The sequence below is a fragment of the Acartia tonsa genome, chromosome 11, assembly GCF_053477335.1.
Source record: "Acartia tonsa isolate MP-2025a chromosome 11, ASM5347733v1, whole genome shotgun sequence".
In the NCBI taxonomy this organism is placed as follows: Eukaryota; Metazoa; Arthropoda; class Copepoda; order Calanoida; family Acartiidae; genus Acartia; species Acartia tonsa.
The window spans coordinates 4,410,955-4,424,506 of NC_137270.1; the positions used below are offsets into that span (position 1 = coordinate 4,410,955).

At 33.9% G+C, this 13,552-nt stretch overlaps 1 protein-coding gene across 27 annotated transcripts in view; it reads right to left on the bottom strand.

Annotated features, from left to right (window-relative positions):
- Positions 1–13,552, bottom strand: part of roq (RING finger and CCCH-type zinc finger domain-containing protein roquin) — a 43,303-nt gene that overhangs the window by 18,403 nt on the left and 11,348 nt on the right. For 20 of the 27 annotated variants that reach the window (XR_013883742.1, XR_013883741.1, XR_013883739.1 and 17 more), the window contains exons 18-30: positions 13,095–13,171; positions 12,573–12,634; positions 12,051–12,122; positions 11,446–11,529; positions 10,687–10,902; positions 10,375–10,504; positions 9,733–10,112; positions 9,466–9,540; positions 8,261–8,359; positions 7,216–7,353; positions 6,676–6,727; positions 6,149–6,249; positions 3,096–3,185 (exon numbers count right to left, since the gene is read on the bottom strand). Coding sequence is in view for 9 of the 27 variants with exons in the window: in XM_080176109.1 (XP_080032235.1) it covers positions 3,096–3,185; positions 6,149–6,249; positions 6,676–6,727; positions 7,216–7,353; positions 8,261–8,359; positions 9,466–9,540; positions 9,733–10,112; positions 10,375–10,504; positions 10,687–10,902; positions 11,446–11,529; positions 12,051–12,122; positions 12,573–12,634; positions 13,095–13,171 (1,576 nt within the window). In the remaining 18 variants the exon portion in view is untranslated. The remainder of the gene's footprint in view (positions 1–3,095; positions 3,186–6,148; positions 6,250–6,675; positions 6,728–7,215; positions 7,354–8,260; positions 8,360–9,465; positions 9,541–9,732; positions 10,113–10,374; positions 10,505–10,686; positions 10,903–11,445; positions 11,530–12,050; positions 12,123–12,572; positions 12,635–13,094; positions 13,172–13,552) is intronic. The other 7 variants (XM_080176110.1, XM_080176112.1, XM_080176111.1 and 4 more) reach the window with 7 other exon arrangements.

A 13,552-nucleotide genomic window follows, 5' to 3' on the forward strand; every position in this document is an offset into this window, starting at 1 on the left:
CAACAAGTTTTTATATGGTAGAATCATTCGATTGATCTAATTTTTGGAATACTGATTCCTAGGACAACAAAGTACATTGTTATAAGCAAAGCATCTCTATACTCAATTCCTAAAAATGTAAGTATGTCCTTAAATATTATCCTGTATTAGCGTAGTTTTTCAACGAATTTACTTAAATTTTGTTTATAATTTTATACATTTATATTCTAATTATTCAGTTACAAGTGTTAATGTTCGTTTGTCCTACCCTTTCAGAGCTTCGCTTTTATGAATATTGTCATCCTTGTTGTTTTATTGTCATTGGAAAGGGGACTGAGAAATTTTTCAACCAATAATTTTAATCTTTGGAAGGAGTAATCTTATTTATTATCATTAGGGATGTAATACATTTTTCGTCCATTATCTTATCACATTAGATCCCTGTCCAAACTCTTCAATTTATTTCTACAAAAATATTAGTATTGTTTAGTCATTGTTGGATATTATTTAATTATTAAAAAAGACATGTTAGAATAGTCCTATCGATTTTGCCTTATGATTCCTCTAACAGTTGGGTATCATTTAGAAAGCATAGAAACTCGATAATCAGAAAGTATGTACGTCCATTTAAAATCTGCTGATTTTTAACATTTTGACATTTTTTATATAGTATGATTATCCTATTCATCTGGTTTTTGGAATAATGACAACAAGGCACAGTATTATAAGCGAGGTGTCTCTATAATCAAATCCTAATGAATCCAAATGAAAGAATGTCCCTACTGTTTCCTAAATTTACGCAGTTTTGTAACAAATTTATGTACAATTGTGTTTAGACTTAGAAATCAATGTCCTGCTGTTCAAGTTCTAACACTCTACAAGAGTTATTGCTCTTTTGTCCTTCCATCGTTTTGCTTTTCGATCTTCACTTTTATGGATGTTGTCATCCTTGATATGATGAGTAGATTTAATAGCATTGTAAACTTCTATCCTTATATAAAAGTAGCAGGTTGTTTGTCTGTGCAATGTGTAATAAAGTATCTTACTAATAACTGAACCAATATGGTTACCCTTTGCAGTGAAGCTTCTTACAGGTTCTAGGCCTTTTCTCTACTTCTCCAAGCTACGTTGTCTTATTTTTTCATTTGTAGCATGAATTGTAATGAGGGGAGAGAATATTGCGTATGAGAATGAATAAGGGTCGGCGAGTTAAATCTCTGGAATGGAGAAAATGTTCTTTAGCGGCGAACATTTATTGAGTGGAGGTAAAGTGTAGAATATATTGTTTTAGCGGTAGTACAAATAGGCGGCGGACAAAATTTTCAAAGGGCTTCGATCGCGATGCCACAAAAACAAAAAATGCCTAAAATTGAACAGAGAATAATAATTTCAGGTTAAATTTTCAAAAATCAAAAGTTGATTTTTCTGTGGAGAGTCCTTTTAATAAATCATTGAAAATATTAGTTTCATATGGATTTATAATGTGAGTCTTCAAATAGTTGTAATAACACAATAAATAATCGATTCTTTTTGCTTCATCACAGACAGACGGGTCAACTAAACTACTCTAGTTGTAGAGTAGTAGCGCTACAATCAAGGAGGCTAATATGTAATAATAACACAGCTTGCTCTAAGGGAGGGCGGGGTGGTCAGAAAAAAAAACCCAATACATTTATTAGACTTTCCTGAAATGTACAGCTTTTTGAGATATTTTGCTTCCACCAAAAAAACTCTTTACTACTTTATATTATTCTAGCGACTACGCCCCTAGATGTATGTAGGGACAAGTACTTTTTTTCATTTTTTGATCAGCTGTTTACAAAAGGACCTATGAAAAGCTATCCCGTAAAGGAGAATGATATCGGTTGGCGAGATTTTTCGGAACACTCAGACAGAGATCCTGTTACTATATTATGAGAAAATTTCTTTTATTACTGATTAGATACTTATTAAAAGCTAAATGATATGATAAACAGACATTTTGTGATTATATGACAAATGATAAAAGTATATGTATAAGATTAAATCAAAAATATGATTCCTTAAAAAAATGATGATTATAAAAAAGAATATAGATAAACTGCATGAATTTAATTTAGAAACAAAACAAATGTCATGTGTTTGATTATGATATTCCATAGTAGAGAAATGATAAAAAAGCAAATATTCAAAGCTAACTATGTTTCTTTTAAGCAAAAATATAATGAAGTATTTAACAATAAAAAATTACATGGCTAAAAAATAAAAAATATGAAGATCTAAAAATGAACAAAAAAAGCTATTTGTAATTTTTGTCACAATGTACTTTATTACCAATAAAAACATCCATTAAATTAAAGTTTATTAATAGGGGAGGCGGATGTGCCACTTTTTATAAATCAACACACAAAGAAACTCATCAAAATCAAAAGTTACAGAACTAGGGTTTCCCTTACTTATGCATATAGTTTCAAGAGTAATACATCCGCCCTCCTTCTTAAAAATGTTTATTAGATAAGAAAGACCCCGTTTAAATCTATTTGTTTAAGAACACATGTATTTTTAAAATATTGAATCCCTTCTTAAAGAAACCAATTTATTATAGGATTTTAAATTATTCTGTTTTAATTTATAAAAACATATTCTTTTCTAAACCTCTGTCTAACATGCTCTTTTGTTGTTTAGAGATATTTGATTTTTTTGGTTTAAAAGGGACCATTTAAGAAAAAGAGATTAAGGAAATTGGCATCTTAAAAAAGTTAATCCAAACTTTACTTTTTTACATATAAATTTTTAATTTTATCCATCATTTGAACTTAATAAAGTTAGGTACCTAATATTTATCATATTTTGTCATACTTTTACTATTCAAATCTTTTAAGTTCAATAAGTAAAGGGGAATTCAATTCACTACTCGAAGATGACAAACTTTTCATCTCTAGGTAGGGGTGTGAATTTTCCCTAATTTACAACCCCCCCTAATTTGAAACAAGCAAATTTAGGTTATTTTACTTAATAAATCGGGGAAAGAAATAAAAAGAGGTGGCGGGGAGTCGAAATTTAACTCGGTTGGAAAAAATGCACCCCCGACCCTAGGTCACGAAAACGGGGTCCCCTTACTATGGTGTGTGCAGTACCTGAAGACTGGGTGTGGGCTGGAGGGTGTGTATGCCTGAAGGATGGAGTTGGGTTGCCTGCGCACCTACTGGCCCCAGCAACTCAGCGGACTAATACAAAACATATCATAGCTGTGACACTATTTTTTTTATATCACAAAAGGAGGAGGGGGTGGGGGCCGGGGGGGGGATGGGGACAGGGACATCCAAAGAAGGGGGTGGATTGGAAAAGAGGTGATTAACAAAAACCTTTGAAATATATCAGTAGAGCCAAGAGAAATATTTATGTCTAGATTTTCTGAAGATTTTGTAGTGTCAAACTTAAATATTTATCGCTACATTAGCTTGATGGATAACACCAAAACCCTACTGAAATTTTGACGTGTAATGAGTACATCTTATTTATTTTGTCTCATAAGGTCCCAATTTGTGTCTGTCTGTCTGTGTGTACCTATGGATCTTGCCACTGAACCAATAAGGTTCTCCTTTACAGTGAAGCCTGAGAATGTTGCTATTTTGGGCATGAATTTTTGATTTTTAATTCCCCTCCCCCCCAATTGAAAAAGCTTGGACGTCCTTGCCTCTATGATATAAAGATTACCCCCCTCCCAAAAAAAAAAAATTAAAAAGCTTGGACATCCTTGATTTTGGGAGAGTGAATTTAAAAATGGAAGGTTGCCACCCCAATCCCCTTTTCCTACTAATATGAATATTATTGCACAAGGACAATATTTTTATACAAATTTTGAAAACTACTTTAGCAAAGTGCAATAAACAAATTAAGCACAAAAAAGTGCGTAAAAAGTGACAACCATGGAAAAGATAAAGCATTTTGCAAAAAACCATGCACTGTATCATGCCAAAACTGTAATATAATATGGCCAATAATATGTAAATGATGAAAATGGTCAATTCAATATGAGCATAGACGTCCAAGGGTGGGGGTAAAGGGGTGTTTACCCACCTCAAACTTTGAAATCTTTTATCATACCCCCTAAAATTTTTTAAAAATACATTAGATTACCCCCCCCCCTCCACAAATCTTTGAAATCATTATTTTACCCCCTTTCATAATAAAAAGCTTGGACGTCCTGAATATGAGAAGATTTATGAATGATGAACAAGTAGAAAGAAAAATTACTGAATGAATGATTTAAATTGTCTTAGGTATTCCTTGCATAATGAAGTAATATTAGAAAATGATAATGCTTATAAATAATGGTATATATGAAATATGGCAGTTTATCCTAGCTTTTCAAGTTTGTCACATAGAAAAAATAAAAGAAAGGGGTAGTCGCACGAAGTGCATTTTAACTTGAATTTAGTGAACTACATATTTTTTCTGTTCAATAGTTTAAAGTACATCTACAGAATATATATTCGAAAGAATTTCATTTTTCTACCAGGTAGTTTTAAAAATATCAAGACTGCAAAATCATGTTTTTTGGATATATGCAACATAAATGGCTGTCCTGTTTTCACAAAAACAGCATGATGACTATTTTAGTGGTGCAAAATTGATCAGTTTGTTATTGTGATAAAAAATTATATATGTTAGATGTTATACTTGTAACTTTTCCTTTAAATTATTTTTCTAAAAATGCACTTCATGAAACTATCTCTTTATTGCCTATAGTGAAGTATGGGCATTAAATTGTAAAAGGCCTTCTCTTCAACATATTACTTTTTCATTTGAAAGTTTTCTAATGTTTTAAGAAAATGAATCATGATAGATGATTTTTATTAAAAAGGTTTCACAAAAATTAACACAATCAAGTGGACTTAAGTTCGTAAAGAAACGGATGATTTATCAATGTTAATAAAGTGATTTCTGTTTCATAATGTAAAAGCTTATAGAATAAGAGCTGTGGAGAGAGAAGGGGGAAATCCAGCAACTTAAGAAAAACTTTAGGGACTTTTATTGGATCTTGATTGGGGTGTACAAACCAGTAGAGTTTATACTTTCCGACAATAATCTTAATCTACAGAATGGTTACTAAGATATATAAGTTTTCCGGAATTTTAAAGTTAGGGGGAGATTTGAAATCTGCATCAAATTTTGAGGATTTTTTATAAAATTCGTTTTTTCTATAATTCTTTATCTAAAAGCGGAAATGCAATTTAAGTTAATTTTTTTTGGCATCTGTGATTGGTGGATTTAAAAAATCTGCTTTCTGATTGGATGGCGTACATCATTCAACCAATTAGAGCGCAGGTAGTTTAAAATCCACCTATCCTATTGGTCAAAATTAATTAACTTAAAATGCATTTCCGCTTTTAGATAAAGAATTATACAAAAAACGAATTTCATAAAAAATCCTTAAAATTTGATTCAGATTTCAAATCTCCCCCTAACATTAAAATTCCGGAAAACTTATATATCTTAATGGTTACTTAAGTAATTATGTCATTCAATATTTCGGGAATAGTCCCTTTCGTGGCAACGCCCCTTAAGGGGCGATTCGTCGTATTTGTAAAATGGCTTTTGATAGTTTATTTTAGGTTAGGTTAGGTTATATTGAGTTAGGTGATTGCCCCACAGGGTTAAGCAATTGGCCCCGCAGCGGCTTGAAATAGGAGAAAAGCTACTGTGAAAAAAACCCGAAGAAACGCCCCTTAAGGAGCGTTGCCACGAAAGGGACTATACCCAATATTTCTTACATTGTCCTATCCCTTTAAATTCCTACATATTATGAGTGGTGTAAGCAGAGGGGGGGGGGGGTAGGGCAATCCTCTCCCACCCTCCCATTTTCTCTTAATTTCTGTATTATCATGAAATGAAAGTGGTGAAAAAAGATGAAGGCAAATAAAATTTCTAGAGGTGGCACTTCCCTTAAAAGCAGAATTCAATTCTTAAGTGATTAAACAATGGACGGTAAATTAATGTACGTATCCAATATATAGTTTGAAATTTTTGGTTGAAAAGTTTAAGCACTACTAAAATCCAAACAATCAAGATTAAATAAAAGAAAAGAATATAACAAGGTTATTATTGGTTACCAGTGTAATTTACAGTCCAATGTCCCCTCCCTCCCTAGAATGATAAATGAAAAGATGAGAAATGTGTTGCCTACCTGGACCGGTATAGGAGCTGCATTCTGTACAATAGTACCATCAGCCAGCTGAATGGGAGGGGCAGCTATAACAGGTGTATGGGCTGCCAATAGTTGTTGTCCTACACAAAATTATGTTATGAATGACATTTTATTTAGTTGACAAGTTTATGTCTGTCTGTCTGACTGTGTTTGTATCAAAAGATCCCGCTAACAGCTGGACCGATAAATCTTTAATAGAAAACAGCCAGCTGAATGGGAGGGGCAGCTATAACTGGTGTATGGGCGGCCAATAGTTGCCAAAAAGATCTCGCTAGCCACTTAACCGATATAGCACTCTTTCATTATAAATCCTGCTTCCATTAGGCCCCAGGAAAAAAATCATCAATTCCCCCCAAATTTTAAAACTTATGTTTTGTGTAGTGGGTCAGTCCGACTGAATAAAAGCGCATCTATATATTAAATAGTTAGACAGTCATTTGGTAGGATTTACTGACAAAGTTTAATAAGGTTATGTATATGATTATGCAGTGTTTTAAATCTGTTACCTGTTGCTATATCAATAACTGGGGCTCCATTTGCGTCCACAATGGGGGACATCTAAAAACATAGTGAAAAATTAATAAAGTTCTATCGCATATGTTTATCTGTCTGTGTTCTCATAAAGAAGATATAGCTAACTGTTGTAGCAATATAATTTTGCTCTCTTTAACAGTTATTCTTCTTATATGCCTTGGGAAGGTTTATAGTTATTTTAAGAAAGGGTAACTCAGCTATCCCGAGAGAAATTACCTAGAAAAAATTCAACACCCAACTAAAGATTTTACTTTATAATTCGCTTAATTCGTCAAGCACGTATGGTCAATGAGGAAATGTGATTTATTGAGTATTATTCCTCTTTGATTTTATTTATGAATACTGAACAACTGCTCTATAACTCACTTTGTCTGTTTGTGCTTTAGTCTATTTTTTGTGCTTCGCTTCTTATACATGTTGTCATTCTTTTTTTCTTCTTCTTAAAATAAAAAAAATGGGTATAGGGCCAAACATCCGCCCCCATCCCTTTAAAGGGTTGAGCAGCTGCATACCTGTGTTCCAGCAGCAGGTATCATCATCATATGCTGCTGTCCTGACCCATCAGCTGCTGTAAACATCTGTCCTGCGGCTGTGTGGCTGATCTTAGAGGCTGTTATTTGCTGCTGACCAGATACTGTTGGATTTTGCATCTAAAATTAATCCAATTTTGGAATAATATCTTTATTTCTTAGTTAGGTAGGTACTTAGAAATTCACCCACACGAGATTGCAACAATTACTCATGGCCATTGTTTAGATGAGTAAGTTAGGTCTTTGTGCTTTAAAAATTAAGAGTTAGTGTTATATAAAGGAAATCAGGATTAATGTAAAATTACTGTAAAAAAAAAACACAAGTATCCGTACATTAAGAAACAGTTAAGAAAGCTAAAATTGATAAAAGGGCTTGACTAAAATTTTATCATTGAATGTTAATACTGCAATTTATTGTTATTTGTTATAATTTCTACCCATTTGCTTTGCAAAGTAAAAAAAAAAGTACACCAGTTTAAAGAATGTTGTTTGATATATAATATTAGGCTGGAATCCCGTGTAAGTGAATTTCTTATGTAACCATCTCTCTCTACCCTAAATAAATGCACCTTAACAAATAAAATCAAGTGAATATGAAAAATGATAACATTAGTAACATGTAGGTATTTTTTATTTTATATCCTAACTATCCAAAAAGATTATTACATGTTTTAAGGGGAAAATGCATGATCAAGAGCAATTGACAAATGCAACTTTCAGTATATTTTTGAAATTACACTAGGGTAGCTTCCCTGATATAATAATCTGATGCTAGAACGACAAAATAACTGAACATTTTTCTATAAAATCGTAGTGAAACTTTTCGTAATATACCTATGCATTACAAATATGCTTCAAATTATTATTGGAATGTTCTTAAATCACCTTGCTCTTGTTCGTGCATATCCCCCTTAGTTAGGGCCTCTCATATAACGGTGACATTTGAGTCGCGCATGAATGACAAAACAGTGTTAAAACGGCGCACAAAAAAACATTTGGCGGATTTATTTTCTGTGAGTTTGCAAACCTGTATCTGCGCCATGACCGATGTGTGCTGTGTCTGCTGCTGCAGGGGCAGAGGCATGGCACGCTGGGTTGGGATGGTCATGACACCTCCGGGCGGCACCTGTACAGTACATAAGATCCGTGGGTCAGTGGGTAGGACAGGGATGCCAGATAATTAGATTTTTTCCCCATCCATAAAATTACATCTAATATTTAAGAAACTTAATTTAAGCCTACCTAATTTAGAAATGTTTACCGGGGTGTATATTCTTCGTGGATTCCCCTGCTAAAACCCCTCATTAGAGAAAAAACTAGGGAGGGGGGGAATGAAATATTGCAGCCGGGGAAAAAATGAATCTTGTGCAGAATATATATTATACACCCCTGAATTTTTAATAACCCAAATCAGAAAGGTTTTCATCTAATTATCTGGCATTCCATGGCCGAGGGACAATAGTTTAATTCTATAGGTTCGGTATTAGTGGTGATTTTCTGATTTTAATTCAAAGCAATAATATAATTTTGTGTATACCTAAGAACTATGAAAATTAAGTTTTCATATAAATAAAAGGCTAGTATTATTTGATATGGTTAGGCCTTGCATCTTTATTGTATTTTTATTATACAAGAACGTCCACCCAGGGGGGGGGGGGGGAGTTTACCCCAAAATATTTCAAAACTATTACTTAGATTTTGACCCCTCCCCAAGTTTGGTATTCAATTTGCACGCAATAGAGTGCCATTAAAAAAGTTTGGCTGCTTCGCGCCATAATTGGTTCTTGGATTTTACAATTAGAAATTGGGTAATTTTATATCAGATTAAACATTAGAGGGGCTTTACAACCTCCATAAAAAAAAATTGAGAAGAAAGCTTTTAACAAATTCTCCCTCCTTCTTCCATCAATTTTACCCCACAGGTTAAAAATTAAGGGGAAAGTAAAAATTATTCGCTACACTAAGCCCCCGCAAAAAAAAACTTGGACGTCCTCGGTATTTTATAAACAAAAGATTAACTCAAAAAATATATGTTTAATTAGTCAACAGAAAACTCAATAGAAAAAAAACTAAATCATTTACATAGAAGTATCCATTTAAAATTAATTTGAAATTAAAACTAAAAGCTTTTGAAGAAAAACAGGAATGCCAGTATGTGATAATGATTTGATCTTGTTAGTAGAGAGGATATCTTTTCAAGAAAGATACCTAATTGATAAAACTGTACAATACCTCTTGTAAGCGGCCTACAAGAGAGTAGTGGGGAAGAATTGTCATTTCTTGCCCTGCATGTTTTCCGTGATGTATCTAGTTAAATACAGGGGGGTCAAGCATTTAAAACAGGCCTTTATGGACAAGTACAATTATAGAGTTGATTTTGTATCCAATGCAGAACTCTTTAAACACAAGAAATGTAACTGTAAGATTTGGTATTTTGATGAAGAAATGTAATAAATTGTTAGAATAAGGACCTCTAGGAAGCCATGATAAAGATTGTACCTGTTGTACCTGCAGAACAGGTGTTACCGGCATTCCAGACTGAGCAGCTGCCTGGGCCTGGGCCAGACTATGAGCAATATTCATCTGGCCCTGGGCCACGGCAGCTTCCATGTGGGCGCGGCTCACAGCAGCTGCCGATGGCTGCTGCTGACTGCCCAAACCAATTTGGGACATTGCTGTATTTGTCATTTTTGACAGCTGCTGTTGTTGTTGATCATTAGCAGCAGCAACTGCTACTTGTTGTTGAAGCTGTTCAATTTGTTGCTGCGCAACTGCGTTAGCAGCTGCCTGCTGTTGATTATTTGCTATGGCAGCTTGGGCCACGACAATTTGGTGATTGACAGCGGCCACAGCTTGCATATGAGCAATATCAGCGGCTCCTATATCAAGGGATTTAGTGATCTTGATTAGAAAAGAAAATAATAGGTATTTCGTAGTATGCTCATTGAATTTGAAGAACTTTTATAATTTGGGAAAGGATAGATTTTTTTCAATGGGGTTGGGTAACCCATCCACCAGGAAAATAGCTTAAAACTATATTCCCTATGAAGCAAAAACCTTGTCGGTCCAGCGGTTACCAAAGTATTTTTTAAAAAATCAATGGTAAAAGATGCCAATAAAATATTTTCACTATATCCTTGCCTAAGACATTCGTTGGCTGTTGCATAGCAACAACTTGAGAGGGTTGAACTTGGGCTGGAGCCCCAGCCTGGTTGATCACCATTACATCCTGGGGACCTCCAGGTCCCAGCAATTGTGCTCCACCAATCATCTAAATGAAAGTACCTATAGTTCTAGGGAATTTAGGTACAACTTAAAAAGTTATCTGGAGACTAATGAATACAAAATTTAAGTAAAACATAATTAAATTTTTAAAAAATATTAAATTATAAATAGGTAAATTGGTCATGATTTCATCTTTTGTCTAAACAAATTTTATGGCCTTTTAATTACCTGTTGATGCGCAGCTGCGACAGCTTGCAGCTGCTGTGTTGAAGCAGCTTGAATCTGCATTTGCTGTTGTTGTTGTGGAGTAGCCGCAACAGCTACAACCTGTTGAGCTGCAACAGCCGCCATCAGCTGTTGAGGTGTTGCTGAGCGCATAGCAGTTGCTTGTTGTGGCTGTACAGCGGCTATAACAGCATACTGTTGTTGTTGCGGTTTATTTGCCTTTTTTCAAAATTAACTGTAGATAAAAGGTCAGGCACTGGCAAGATTGCATCTATTTTATCAGTGAAAAAACTAATAGAATTCAACTTCTTTGCCAGCCTAAAAATACCAGTTCCCTCTAAATATGTTATTCTTTTCTTTAATTGTAGCATAATTTTGTTTAGAAGATAAACTAAGAACAAGATAGTTTTTTTGATAAAAATTTCCCTAGTTGTAAAATAATCTTACAGGATGATATTGCTTAAACTTATTTCTTGGAGTTCGAGGAATGGACAAACGGACAAATTAAGTTTTAGAGTAGATGTTAAGTTGTCATAACAAAGAGAATAAGGGGAAAAATTATAAAAAATCACGAGCTTAACCTATAAAAAAATACGTGTTGTGTCTTTTACAGCATAACTGGCAGACAGATAAGACATAAAAAATGAATAATCTAGATGTTGGTACATTACATATGTATGACGGACGGACAGACAGTTAATTAAAGCTTCGCTGCTAAAAAAGAAATTAGCTACCTAACCATATTTTAACAGTTATCTTTGCCTGTGGTTGTCCTGCTTGGACTGTTGTTTGTTGTTGCTGTGGAATAACAACATTTTGCTTTTGCACTGGTGGCAGCTGCTGAACCTACGGTTAAACAAGGATGAAAACATCCTTACACAAAAAATTGGAGTGACGACAATAAAATATCCTATTATTGTTAGTGTTTTGTCTGAAGCTTAAAATCTAATGAACTACTAAAATAGAAATTAGATACCTAACCATATTCTAACAGTTTTTTTGGCTAGCCCCATTCGAATTCAAAGCGCCTATATGCTAGAGGCATAGCCACTAGTAACTTTAAAGGATTTAATTATACCAATAATGTGTCCCAACCTTGCAGGAATCACCCGTACAAAAATGAAGCTTAAAGGATTATTTTATTCCGTAAATATTTATGCTAAATAAATAACATTAACTGGACGTACGGATTCTCTAGAAATTGGATTTAAGAGTCGCTTCGGTCTTTAAATGGTACTTAACTATTATAGGAGACTTCTTGCAAAGCTTTAAGCAACAGGATGATTCTAACACGCTTAAAAAGCTATCCATAAGGGACAAAGATTTAAAATTATAAAGTAGCTTTGCTACTTAAAATATTTTAAAACCTGATGATCATTGAAGTTGAGTGTTAAGCCTTTTCCACCATTTGTCATTACAGGCATTTTTAATGGAGGTGCTCCTTAAGGAAATAATATTCATCATCAAATAATATTTTTATTATCCTATAGTTTTTCATATTCTTATCGGAGGAAAACTTTTTTTGTAGAAAAGCTTTTCAAATTATTCTTACAGATGGTAATTTGTCTAATAGATGTCTAGTAAAATTACAAATATTTTATATTCCTAACAATCTATAGATTGTGTTTTTTGAGGGAGAGGTAGGTCGTCCCTACATTTTAAATAGAGTATGACTATATTTTTTTTTCTAGGGGCGATTTCTCCAGAGTGGTTAGAATTCCCTCCCCTATTATATCTATAAACCTTCCCTGGACCTTTAAGAAGCTTCACTGTTATATCGGTTTAAGCTGTTAGTGAGATCATTCGTAACAAACAGACACACAAACATACTGTTACTATCAAACAGGATATAATAATAGGTATAATAATGTTTTTTTATGATGATAAATTCCTGTAGGGAAATGAATGGTTTCCATAGTTGGTAATTCCTCATCATCAAGGTCGTTACAACCTTAATAGTAAATTATATTTATTGAAGCATTAACCAAACAACTACCTGGAACAAATGGTGGAGACCCTATTAGTCTGCCAGCATGATACTTGTCCAAAATGGTTCAAATTTTAATGAAGTGTTTTTTCACCAAAAGATATAATAAATGCAACTGCATTACTTGAATTTCACATAAGTCGGGGGGAAAAATCCTCCAGTGTAAATTCCGGAAAAGTTACACAAATCGATAAATTATTACACCAGTTTTTCATGTACACTAATAAAGTGATACTCCCAGCTGCCTAATATAACGATACCCCTCGTCCACGTCCTTTATTCCATCACCTCCCCTCTTACTGGATGAACAAACAACCAATAAATGAGGTTCATATTAGCAACCTAAATTGACGACAAAATTTTCATTGCATTGTCAATATCGACGTATATTCTATACCTATCCATCCATTTACAACACCCTTACCTTCACCTTTCTCAATGCCTCCAGGTTTTGTACCTGGTCGTCGTGGTGCTCCTGTTCCCGTTGTGGTTGTTGTCGACCTGAAATTAAAATATTCTTGTAGCTGGCTTAAATAAGGATCCAACCCCATCCACCTCCCCTCCTACTGGATGAACGAACTGACCAATAATGATGTCCATTTTAGCAACCTAAATTGACGACATTTTTTCCCTGTGAAAATATCCACGTAAATTCTAATCTTCATCCTTTGTGATTAAATAAAGTAGCAGGATATGTTGATGTGTGTGCATATGTCACAAAAGATCTCTTAAACGGCTGGAATTAACAGCACACAATATCCAGAACTGTTTAATAATATTCAAGAAAGATTTTATTAATGAAAGAAGGGATCATTACCTATTTAGTTAAAGCGTCAAGATCTCACTAACCTATAAACTGACTGAATTATCCCAGGATATGGA